Source organism: Anomaloglossus baeobatrachus, chromosome 6, assembly GCF_048569485.1.
Source record: "Anomaloglossus baeobatrachus isolate aAnoBae1 chromosome 6, aAnoBae1.hap1, whole genome shotgun sequence".
In the NCBI taxonomy this organism is placed as follows: Eukaryota; Metazoa; Chordata; class Amphibia; order Anura; family Aromobatidae; genus Anomaloglossus; species Anomaloglossus baeobatrachus.
Genome location: NC_134358.1, coordinates 150,616,548 through 150,629,481, shown reverse-complemented (window position 1 = coordinate 150,629,481; position 12,934 = coordinate 150,616,548). Strand labels below are relative to the sequence as shown.

The 12,934-nt window shown below is 39.8% G+C and overlaps 1 protein-coding gene across 1 annotated transcript in view; it reads right to left on the bottom strand.

Moving 5' to 3' along the window:
* Nucleotides 1-503: 503 nt before the first annotated feature.
* The window catches only part of KLHL14 (kelch like family member 14), a 155,007-nt gene continuing 142,576 nt past the window's right edge, over nucleotides 504-12,934 (bottom strand). Inside the window, exon 9 of the mRNA XM_075353318.1 lies at nucleotides 504-9,054. Within this exon, the coding sequence (XP_075209433.1) occupies nucleotides 8,914-9,054 (141 nt within the window). The 3' untranslated portion in view covers nucleotides 504-8,913. The remainder of the gene's footprint in view (nucleotides 9,055-12,934) is intronic.

The window sequence follows — 12,934 nt, the reverse complement described above, 5'->3', positions numbered from 1 at the left end:
TTAATGATACGACATTAAAGACCGTTCCTCACCCAGCCAACAAGGTCTCCCGCTTTGCATTCAAAATGTGTCCACAAAGTGAGTTTCTGGTTTGTCTTTATGTCCTAAGTCACATGGCAAGGCTTTTTAAATAGTTAATATAGTTTTTCTTCAAACTGCTTTCTCTTCTATTGTGAAGAGACTATTTTCATATTCCCGATAGCCTTTGAGGTCCCTTCCAACTCTACCATTCTATGATTCCTTTGGACCTTCAATGGTTTTAATGTTATGGCTGATTGGTGTATAGTACATCTCATACTGATAAGAACCAACACAGATTTTTCACACAATCACGTCTTTCTCTTTCTTAGCATAAAACTTTCTGACACAGACAGGAGTACTAGACACTAGAAATTGTAGGTTCCAGACAAGTGTAGAATAGGAGCATATTTTGACACTAAGAAGAAAAATGAAACACCAAGAGATTAATTTTTACATAAAGTTTTATTTAAAGTTTTCTTCCTACAAGCAAGCTCAATTTATACATTCTGATACTGTACAAAATTTACATCCTTTTTATGATTTGTTCAATAACACCGCTTTCCTTGGTCATGCCTTCTTGAAAGATAGAAAGCTTTAAATTACCATGGTAAAAAAGGAACCATTCAAAGGACAACAAATAGCCTTTTAAAGTTAGAATTCAGAAGATTGCACATTTCATTAGACAAGTCAGGTGACAGCTGCCGTAAATTGTTCCGAAACAAGTCTTCCAACAATTTTAATACTAAGCAGGAATGCCTCACTTTGTGCCGCTGCAAATTGCTTTTGCAGTTCTCTTCCCAATGGAAAAAAAAAATAATCTATCTTACCCAATGTCTTTTTTTACAAGGAAATTGGAGTCCTTGGGATAAAAAAGTAATTTTTCTGTGTCACCATTTAATACAAAAACAACATAGATTGCACTTTACATGAACCATAAAGAGGGTATTTAAACACCAAATATTTAGGTTTAATGCTTATTATGGGGCAGTTATTATTTTGCAACTTAAGTAAACCTAACATTGAAAAAGGAGTAATTACATTTGTAGACGCGTTGATTTTAGGCAGTGTGTTATGTGTGAATATATTGGATTTTTGCAGAACAGATTATTCAGGGAGTGGGTGGGGAGAGTCGGCCTCTCCTAAATACATAGGATTCCTGCCTTACAACTCGTGCCGGGGGAGGGACCTGTAAGAACACAACGACACATAGTCACACAAGTGACTCACTGCTAAAATCTGGGTACTCATCACTGGAGAGAAGACTGACGGCCCCTGCAAATGATCTGAACACATAACACAGTATTAGGAGAAAATACCTTTATGTAGTCCAACCTGTTTAAAATTCATGTCCATTAACGTGTAATTTTATACCATAAAAACAACAATATTGTGTATGTATGTATATATATATATATATATATATATATATATATATAAAAAATAACAAAAAAGTATTCTTAGCAAATGTTACATTTTACATGTAGTATACAGATGTAAGACTATTACTCTTCATGAACAGGAATCAGTTCACATCATTTTTTTTGGAAGGCGCTTTGTTTTTCATATTTGTTGATAGATTTATATTACAAAAAGTTTTTAATTACTCATTAAAGTTTATTATACCATATAATACTATGATCACACAAAACGTTTTTGCTGCGTTTTTTCCTTCAACCTAAACCTACTCGTCAGTTAAAACGCTGCTTTCTCAATGCCCATTTTGCGGCTTTTTCGTGGCGTTTTACACTTTGTTTGTGTAGAATTTTGTCCAGCGTTTTTTTGAGTGCGGATTACGTGTGCTTTGTCTAAAGTACATTTAGTCAACTTATTTTGATTTACCAAAAATGCTCAAAAATGGAGGTAAAAAGTCTGCAAAAACACCATGAAAAATAGTGTTGCACTTTTTACAGCATTTTTTCACTATCTCACTGCTTTTATGGGTGACGAAATGCTGCAAAAATGCTGAAAATTGTGATGCTGCAGATTAAAACAAAACACTGCTGTTCTCTGATTCATTCAGGAAAAAAAAGAAGCGTGTGCATGGGATTTCTGAAATCTCATGACTTTTTGTGGTAGTGTAAAGAGCAACTTTTAATTTGCTTAAAAATATGCAGCTAAAAAAATGCTGTAAAAACGCTGCACATGAACATAGCTTAAATGTGGTTTTGAAAATCTGTACAAAATAGTGTCATGGTGAAGAACAACACTAAAATAAAGAAAACTAGATGTTCAACTGTGACTATGCCAATGACTGAAGAATAGGTAAACTAGTAAAAGTCATACGAGTGGCCAACAACAAATTCCTTCAAAGGCCTCTTTCACACGTCCGTTTACAACATGTACGTGAAAAGAGGATACCGGTGTCATCAGTGTTTTTCCAGTATGAATAAAGGAAGAATAAAATAAGAAAGCTTCTCCTATACTTTGCAATGTTAAACATGTAGAGCATACGGATGGCACATGGACACGGATGGCACACGGACACAGATGGCACACGGATGCCAACTGTGTGCTGCACGTATCTTTCATGGACTCATAGACATGTATTGGCCCTTGTCATTGTGCTGCAGGAAAAAAAAAGGACATGTCTCCATATGTGTTGCACAGACATACACTCCTAGGTTCTAAAGTGATATCCGTGAAAAGAATCAGATGACACATGTATCGGAAACATGGAGTTGTGAAGGAGGCTTCATAAAATTTCTTTAAAAAAACAACATATTCAATTTGTAATGGTATTCAGGATTCATGTTACTGATGCAGAGTTTGTCTGATCCTCCATAGATATAAACCTCCTCTGCACGTCAGTTCCCTTTTATAAAGAAGACTGAACTTGTGCCGCCCCCAATGAAGCATTCCCTACAGGCAGTAGGCAGTAGGTTCCTATTGGAACGATGAATTATAGGAGGACAACCAGAGACTGCTCCCTCACTCCTCATGAAGTCCACCAAAAAATGATGGTTTGATTGATCCAATGTTTTCATATAAAGCAATATTAAATTATTCAATCAAACAGCTAACCTTAGGATCTTATTTTATTTCATTTTACAGGCTGGCATTGTTAAATTTTTCTTATGTATACAGGGTAAATTGACCTCTGTGTCGGAGATCAGAATCCTAAATATGTCAGAATTCATCAGTAGACAGTGTTGGACATGAAAGCTACAAAGTGGAAAGCTCCTTTAAGTTCCTGCTCTTTGCTAGGATTTATTCCCACGTATGATATGTGCACAAATTATTCTCAATATATGTATTCTTCATGAAATGAACAATACTGGAGTATGTTTTCCTATAACTAGAGGTTAGCAAAATTACCCAAATTTGTTTTGGGTCTCAAAATAAAAGTGGTCTGAATCGAAAAGTGCTACAAAAATGAGGTCTCTTCAGACCCCAAAACATAATAAATGAAGGTGATGGAAGGAGCTAAAATATAGTAAATATTATGTACTCACCTGTCTTAGGCCCACCCATCACCGGTTCTGCCTCTGTAGATCTCCATGCTGGTCTTAGGATTCTCTGATGATGAGGCCTTTGATTGGCTTGATGCAGTCATTTGGGGGGTGAAACATATCATTGGCAATGTAAGAATAGGTGTACCTCAGGCCTAGGACAGATGTCTGCATAATGTTTATTATTTTTAACCCCTGAAAGGGCCACAAGATAAAATAAAATGGCAGCCAGCATGCAAATTTTTCTAAAGCATATTATTAGTTCCAAACTTATTTACTCATCTCTAATTGTAACTCTATGTTGTGCTGTTCCTCTTTTGTTCCTCCTAAATATTTTGTACATAAATGGACTACTGGGCATTACCAGGGCTGTGTACTGACAGCATTGATTGGACAGGTAACAAACAAATGTTTTTTTCTATCTTTAAATTTCTAGACCTATTGACAAAGGGGCAGCTACAAAACATAGATTTAAGGGAAAGATTATCTGGAATTCTAGCATATATTAAAATGGACTGGTCAGGAGAGGTGAAAAATCCCCTTTAAATCACATGCAGGGACGATATATCGGGAGCCAACAGAATGCCCAAATTACCAGCACTTGGCTGCCATATTGCTAGTACCCAGCTATCTGAAATTATACAATTATAAAAAATGATGTAATTTACAAGATTACCACGAGTGTAGAAAAGCTTTAAATGGACCTGTCATCTGATTCATGGTGCCTAAACCCATGATCAGCGTGATCAGAGCCTGGTTGCACAATTGCAGCCAGGTATATATTTCTCTCTGGTGCTGCTCAGCGCTGCTAGCGGTGATTGACAGGTCTCTTGGTATACGAGAGATGGTAATCACCTCTATCAATGCTAATAACATCCAGCCTGAGGGGGGGCCGGACTGTTAAGGTCCATTCCTATGGTCCCAGCAGCATCAGAGACAATACACCTGACTGCCATTGTTCAGCCTGGCTCTGGTGCATGCTGCCCATGGTTTGGGCACCAGGAATCAGCTGACAGGTTCCCTTTAAAGAGTTACTTCTTATAAATGTGCAGATTAGTTCAAACCTCTATAGTCCTATCTGTGAATGGACAAGAAAAGTCTTAACGGTCAAGAGAGCAGTGACCACAATAAAGTGGCGTTATGAGTCCATGTAACAAAGCAGTTTTTGCACATAAGTGACTGGTTCATTATGTGTTGAACCTGTGTCCTTAAGATAATTTACAATCAGATCTTCCTGGCACACAAAGGAGTAAAATGAACGTAGAGGTTGATTCAGTAGAATGCACGGCTGACATTCAGATTACATCCTGATGTTGAACCTATTAATACTTCATGGTTGTCTGCCTATTAAATTATATTTTTCCTTCAACCTGTAAAAATGTGAGTGCATGTAGAACCCTGTAGGTAAAACTGATTATACTCTGTAATTGTAAAAGGAAGGGCCCTTTGCACTTTTATGCACATAATAAAATGCAGTACATCAAGAACAGATGCCAGTAGATCACTGTCTTAGATGAAAGTCAAAGAGAATTCAATAAGTCAGAAGAATGAAGAATTCGGCAGAACATAAGGCATAGTTCAGACAGTCCAGACATATAAATTAGCTGTATCTGCTGTCTCTGTAGGCTGCAAGCTCTTAAGCCAAGAATTTCCGAGTTTTTATAACTCTCACTGTGAAATGTAAGAGCACATATGAATCATGAGCTTGTCTAATGTCCCATTTCCATCCTTTCTCTCATGAATGAACTGAATCCGTTCGAAATGGCAAGAGCTTTATACCATGAAATTAAAGACCGTATCAAGAGAATATCTAAAGATTGTAAATTTGTATGCAAAATTTTCAAATGTCTAACTTTCAGGTAGAAGTATTCCAATTTTATCAATCACTTGTTTTTCTTATTTATAATAAGTCTAAGAATCGTGCAACAATAGAAATGAAGATCACTCATGTTTTCGAAAAACAATTAAAAAATTAATAAAAGAATGTCCTGCTGCCGGGGATGGACACAGACAAAAGAGGACCCCTGTGCAAAGACATTATATGGGGTCTTAGCAGTCCAATATCTATGACAGAAGCTTCTTAATACTTTGGAAGATAAAGTGGACCTCTTATTTGGGGCCCTGGTCGGCTGCACCCACGGTGTGTTTGCTTATTCCTATTGCACAACAGAGATGTACGAATGAGTGAACAAGCTCCATGGACAAAATTTTACCCATTACGTCCTGCTTCTTGTGTGAAAATCTTCATTCTCTGTGGTACACTTCCTCTCAGGTCCTGCTTTGCTTACATCATACAAGAGGGAAGCTGCTGGTAAAAAGGAAGCGCACCTAAAATTCCACAGGAGTTGTCAAAGTGAACAAAAAATGTAATTCTAGAAGGTTTCTTTTGCTTTACCAGCTCAATCACCCATTTAGCAAGACAGGGAATGGGTCATTGGGATAGAATGGCATCTGAGAGGGGTTGCGGCTATGGCCAAAAATGTTATAACTAATATGTATTTTAAGTGATATTATACTATTATTTGTACATTTCTTATTATATTTGTTGTCCAGTCTTTACCCCGGCCTTACTTGTACAAGTTCATATATTTAATTACTTTTATATCCATAAATTGATCTGTCTCCCCACTCGTTTTACATATGAACTAATAATACCACACCCACTTATACAAAATGCAAATGACCATAGAATAAGGGCTTCACCTGTTCTCCCATATACATCGTCCATATTGTAAACCACTTTCACTGCATATGCGCCCCAACAGAGCAGCAACAGAAACATCATATAGTATCACTTGTGAACAAAATTTTGCTCATAAAGTCTATGAATAATGTTGGGTGAGCAGTACAATGCTCGGTACTCAAAATGATGAGTGACCAGTACGATGGCGAGTGCTCGGTACTCGAAATGATGAGTGAACAGTACGATGCGCGATTGCTCATTACTCAAAATGATGAGTGAACACTATGATGCACGAGTACTCGGTACTTGACATGATGAGTGAACAGTATGATGTGTGAATGCTCGGTACTCGAAATGATGAGTGAACATTACGATGCGCGAGGGCTCATTACTCAAAATGATGAGTGAACAGTACGATGGCGCGTGCTCGGTACTCGAAATAATGAGTGAACAGTATGAAGTGTGAATGCTCGGTACTCAAAATGATGAGTGAACATTATGATGCGCAAAGGCTCGTTACTCAAAATGATGAGTGAACAGTATGATGTGTGAATGCTTGGTACTCAAAATGATGAGTGAAAATTAAAATGCGCGAGGGCTCGTTATTCAAAATGATGAGTGAACAGTACGATGTGCAAATGCTCGATACTCGAAATGATGAGTGAACAGTATGATGCATGAGTGGAAGTCAATAATTGTCAGTTCGAACCTCCAAGCACATACAGCCAACCATAAACAGAACACTTCCAGGGAAAGGGAGTGCGTTTTTTTGGGGGGTGGACACAGCATCAAAAATCATTGTTTTTGCCCCTAGTGAGAGCCATTCAGAGAATGCAAGTAGCTTTCAATGGGGTGCCTGCTCACACCAATCAGTGAAGCAAGCCTTTGCTTTGTGTTCGATGTTTCAGGAACGACACATCCGAACACTCCGTTGCTCGATCAAGTACCGAGCACTGCCAAGAACGCTCACCCATCATTATTTATGAAGTTAGGCAACAAATTATTGATACAGTAGCTCCCTCAGCAATCCAGTCATAGTGCCTCTATGGTTCCTTTTAGCTTAACATATTTTTTCTTTTGAGAGGTAAACCCATTATACTCAATATCTGACCATGTGACATCTGAAAAGTCAGGAAATTAATTTGCATTACACTTCTGTAACGATGCTGTCGGAAGTGAGTGGCAGGAGTCAGATTAATCAGAACCCCACAAAATCAAAATTCGAGGGATATGCTAATGATGGGTTATAAAAACAATATATACATAGAATTAGGATTATGGATACATTAGAGAATTGTACCTTTTAATGAACATGAAGTGTCAGTTATAAATGACTAAATGTTTTTAGTAATTTTGCTAATTTTGTAAATACTTTTTTGGCTAAGGTGTACAGGAAATAATCAGATCATATTGTTTTATATTCTTTAAATGTACAAATCGACATTAAAGTAAAATATTACAATGGAGTCATTATTTAGTTTTAGTTGTTTTGATAAAAGATAGTCTTGGGTGAACCTGGTGGCTATTGGTGAAGTTTATGTTGGCTTGAGTGGTAAGTAAATGTTTCTGTATTTTTTACAATAAATTATATATTTTATGTATGTTTCTTTATATTTGATGGCAAACAATGACTTGTTTGGGACATTAATTCTTTATAATTGTTTTTTTTCATGTAATTAGGGTATCCATTGGAGCACCAGGTAAATGGATAAACAACTCTCTGCAATGGACCTTGCAATCATGTGTTCGCAAATTGCAATATACGGTAGGTAGTGCCATTTTGTCAGGTTACTACACTTATTGAGTGCTACATAGGCTAGAATTGAGAAGACAGAAGTGGTTACAAACTACTTCCACCTTTTCATTAGGGTTCCCATCTATCTTTGACAGCTGGGCACTTGACCTTCTGTGGCAGCAATACTAAATAGACAAGGCTGCAAGCTTAGAAGCTGTTCCACCTGCCTTCAAAAAATAGTATAGGCCAGTTATTAGGTGCTAATGGACCCATTGCTATGGAAATACTGATTATATATTGTGTAGACAAGGGACCCTACAGAATAAGCCATGTAAAACCAGTTATGTTCTAAAACATTCAGTTGCCTCCACTCAGATAATAAGCTCATGCTGTATATATATATGTTATAACCACTGAGTTCATCCATTCTGCGCATATGAGATCTATAACAAAGTGTGCCACCTCCTTTTGGCGACACTCACCAATAAATCTGAATCTACCCAATTTTAACTTGTAGGGATACAAACTCTTTGTTGCCTTTTCTTGCATATAATAACAAGGACACTGATGTAGAAGTGCTTGAGGAGTACATGTATGCTAGGATTCGGTCTCCATAGATATGCTTATATTGTTGGAATTCCCATTCTTCTTACAATAAGTCTTGTGTACCAAAGGTTATGTGTCTCAGAACGGTTATATTGAAAACGTACAGATTATGCCTTTAAAATGATTACAGATCTTGGCAAACACACTGGGTATTCACACCCCGAACAGGGGTCATTTGCAGAATTACATTACAGTGGTACGGATATATCTGTGCCCGCTGATATGTTATAAATCTCCCTGTTTTGTAAATTCCTTGTTGATAAAGTAGCTTCGCCAGCCTCATTGCTAGTCCTAGTGTTAATAAATCTTTAAGACATTGTTCATTTCTCTAACGCTTGTACAACCTTTTAAAAGGAAGAAAATGATTCTCAAAGAAAATGAGTCTCTGTAATGTTCCAGCGTCCTGCCCACTGTATCCGCTATTTGTTGTATGGGACGCAGGCTGGTAGTATGACAGTGGCACATGCCGGACCAGCGAGGGGCTCCGCAACATCTCCCTCCAGTTCTGTCCAGCTGGCTTTCTCAGGACTATAGCAAATAGTTGATGACTTGTAGGCCCCCTAAAACATAAAAAAATATTATCAACACATCTGAACTTCCATGCAAATATCTTAACCAGTTTCTGACCACGCACATTGTCAAGTTTTTTTTCGTTCATATGGATTAAAGAGCTATCAAAATTTGTCTAATTCAGATATTCAAATAATTTTTGCATCTTTTTCATGACACATGAGGCCTGATTTTTATGTTATTTTCAAGATAGTGAATTTGTGGGAAAATAATGAAAATATGTGTCTCTTTTTCAAATTTTTTTTGTGACCACAAAGATACATTTTAAATTTTGTTCACTTTTCCATAACAATTATTTTTACATTTCGAACGCATATTTTTATATTCAAGGGCTAGTAGCAACAATTTGGATTGGTTAAGGGCCCACTCAAATGTTCCCCCACACACGCTTCTAAGCTGAACCCCTAGCTACCCCTCTGTTTCACACATGGGTAGTTCATAAAATTTCTTATGCGGGCTTTACACGACCGATCGTACGATGCATCGTCGGGGTCACAGTTTTCGTGACGCACATCCGGCATCGTACACGATGTCTCGTGTGACACCTCCTAGCGACGCAGTATCGCGAATCACATATCACAAATCGTAAGTCGTGTACTCGTCGCTAGGTTTCATAAAATTGTTTCATTAAAATGGCGCCGGTTGTTCATCGTTTCTATGGCATCACGCGTTGCTCCATGTGACACCACAGGAACGATGAACACAGCTTACCTGCGTCCCGCGGCACCCGCCGGCTATGTGGAAGGAAGGAGGTGGGCGGGATGTTTACATCCTGCTCATCTCCGCCCCTCTGCTTCTATTAGCCGGCTGCCGTGTGACATCGCTGTGACGCTGAACGTCCCTCCCACTTCAGGAAGTAGACGTTCGTCTCCCACAGCGAGGTCGTCCGGAAGGTAAGTGCATGTGACGTGGGTTAAACGACTTTGTGCGCCACGAGCAGCGATTTGCCCGTGACACAAAAACGACGGGGGCGGGTACGATCGCTCGTGCTATCGCACGATAGATCGACTCGTGTAAAGCAGGCTTTAGTGTTATGGTTTTTTTTCACAGTTTTTTGCATAAAATACATAAATATCTGAATAAGGCCCCCTTCACACGTCCGTGAAAGTCACGCACGTGTTTCACGGATGTGTCAAATGTGCGTTTTCCCTTCCGTGTGCTGTGTTTATGGTGTGATAACACACGGAGAACGAGAACTTTCAACTCACCTGTCCCTAGCGTCGCTGTCCGTGGTGCTGAACTTCGGTCTCCAGCCCTGCCGACTCCCCGCTGCTGCTGCTTCCGTCGCAGTGAAGTGAATATTAAATGAGCATAATGAGTGGCGGTCAGCAGCAAGTGACAGCAGGGGCAGAGACAGGAGGGCTGGAGAAGGTGAGTAAAGATTTGTTATTTGTTTCTCTGAACCGTGTGTTTCTCCGGCACATGTCACACGGGACCGCATCCACACTACATCCGTGTGGTACATGTGCGGGCCGCGTGACACCTGTGCTGCCGGAAAAAAATGGACATGCATCCGTGTGGAGCACACGGGCTCACGTCTGCTCCACACGGAGGCACGGGCCAATGGCTGCACACGTGTGTGCACATAAACCCATTGATTTTAATGGGTTTACGTGTGCCCGTGTCTCCGGTACATGCGGGCACGGACTTAGCACGTACCGGAGACACGTGCGTGTGAAGGGGGCCTATGAGAGTAGATATTATATTTATTTCACTTATAATAGATGGATTTTTCTTTTATAAAAAAAAACACAATATGACTATGAGTAATCCGTACACTGTGAGCACAATTATTAGGCAATTTTTATTTTTTGATGATTAATGTTATTATTGAACAACTACACTTCTGTCAGTCAATCCAAAAGGTTAATAAGCCTGAAAATTTATGGAGGTAAAAGGGAAGTTTTGTCTTAGAAGAATATCTGTGTGCAAAATATTTGGGCAACAATTAGTGTACAGAATTATTATGTAACTAAATGATAAAAGAAAATGTTCCCATCAAAATTGTTTATTTTTATCTGTAAGGCTGGAGAAACACTTGCGTGTGACTCGCGTGAGGATTGTATCACACTGCCCGGACCAACCGGCGGCTCTCCTGACAGGAGCAGGTCAGCTGCATAGAAATACATGAAGCTGACCTGCTCCTGTCAGGAAAGCCAGGTGATGAGATGCGATCGTCGTGTGAGTCACACAAGAGTAACACCAGCCTTAATGTGAGAAAAATAATCAACTCAAAACATGCACAAACACATTTGTAATATACTGTAGATATATGATGTCCCCCCTTCTTTTCCATAAGTCATAGTCCTCCGATCCATGGAGTCAGTTTCCTAATCTGATGATGGTCAACTTTTTGGGTAGCACCAACCACATCCTCCCAGACACTGTGCAGAGAGGTGATTGTTGTCCTTCAACATAGATCTCCCATTTAAGAAAGGTCCACAGATTCTCTAAAGTGTTTAGGTCAGGTGAGGAGGAGGCCATGTCATTATTCTTTCATCTTTAAGGCCTTTACTGGCTAGCCAAGCAGTGGAGACTTTGATGCATGTGATGGAGCATTGTCCTGCATAAAAATCATGGTTTTCATGAAAGGTGCAGACATTTTTCTGTAGCATTACTTGAAGAAACGGTCTTCTAAAAACAGTCAGTAGGTTTGAAAGTTCATTTTGAGTCCATCTTCAACCTGAAAAGGTTCATCTAGCTCAACCTTAATGTAACCAGTCCATAACAGTACCCCACTTCTACCTTGCTGGCATCTGAGTTGAGGTGAAGGTCTCTGACCGTTACTGATCCAGCCATGGGCCCATCCATCTGTTCTGTCCAGATTCATTCATCTCATCAGTCCAAAAAACCTTTGAAAGATGTCTTCAAATATTTCTTGGCCCCAGTCTTGGTGTTTCACATTTTGTGTCTTGTTCAGTGGTGGTCAGGTTTCCGCCTGCCTCTTGGCCATGTCTGTCAAAATGTAACAACTTTTACTTCTGGGCTCTCCAGGGAGGCTGCAGGTCTGGAATATGACAGCACTGGAGGATAATGGCTTCCTGGTCACTTCATGTTTGATTCTGAAATCTTTTAGTCTGTGTGCGCACGTTGCGTTTTTTCATGCGTTTACGCTGCGTGTTTTGCACTGCAGCGTAAACGCATGCGTCCTGCGTCCCCAGCACAATCTATGAAGATTGTGTAAATTCCATCCGCATGTTGCGTTTTAGAAAGCAGCGTTTCGGCTGCTGAAATATTTTGCCAAAACGCTGCGTTCTAAAAAGCAACGTCACTTCTTTTGTGCATTTTGGATGCATTTTCCACCCATTGAAATTGATGTTGATCTCTTTCTCGCTCTGTCTGTTGGTTGGTCGCTCTCTCTCTGTCGGTCTCTCTCTCTGTCAGTTGGTCAGTCGGTTTCTCTCTCTCTCTTTCTGTCGATCAGTCTCTCTCTCTTTCTCTGCCGGTCAGTCGGTCTTTCCCTCTCTCTTTCATACTCACCGATCACCGGCACGGTGCTGCACGGCTGTCACACTGCGGTGGCTTCTCCTGCTTTTGAAAATGCTGGCCGCTCATTATTCCATCTCGTATTCCCTGCTTCCCCTGCCCACCAGCGCCTATGATTGGTTGCATTCAGACGAGCCCCCACGCTGAGTGACAGCTGTCTCACTGCAACCAATCACAGCCGCTGGTGGGCGGGTCTATATCATGCAGTAAAATTAATAAATAATTTAAAAAAAACAACGTGCGGTCCCCCCCAATTTTGATACCAGCAAGGGTAAAGCCACACGGCTGAAGGCTGGTATTCTCAGGATGGAGAGCCCCACGTTATGGGGAGCTCCCCAGCCTAAAAATATCAGCCAGCAGCCGCCCAGAATTGCCGCATACATT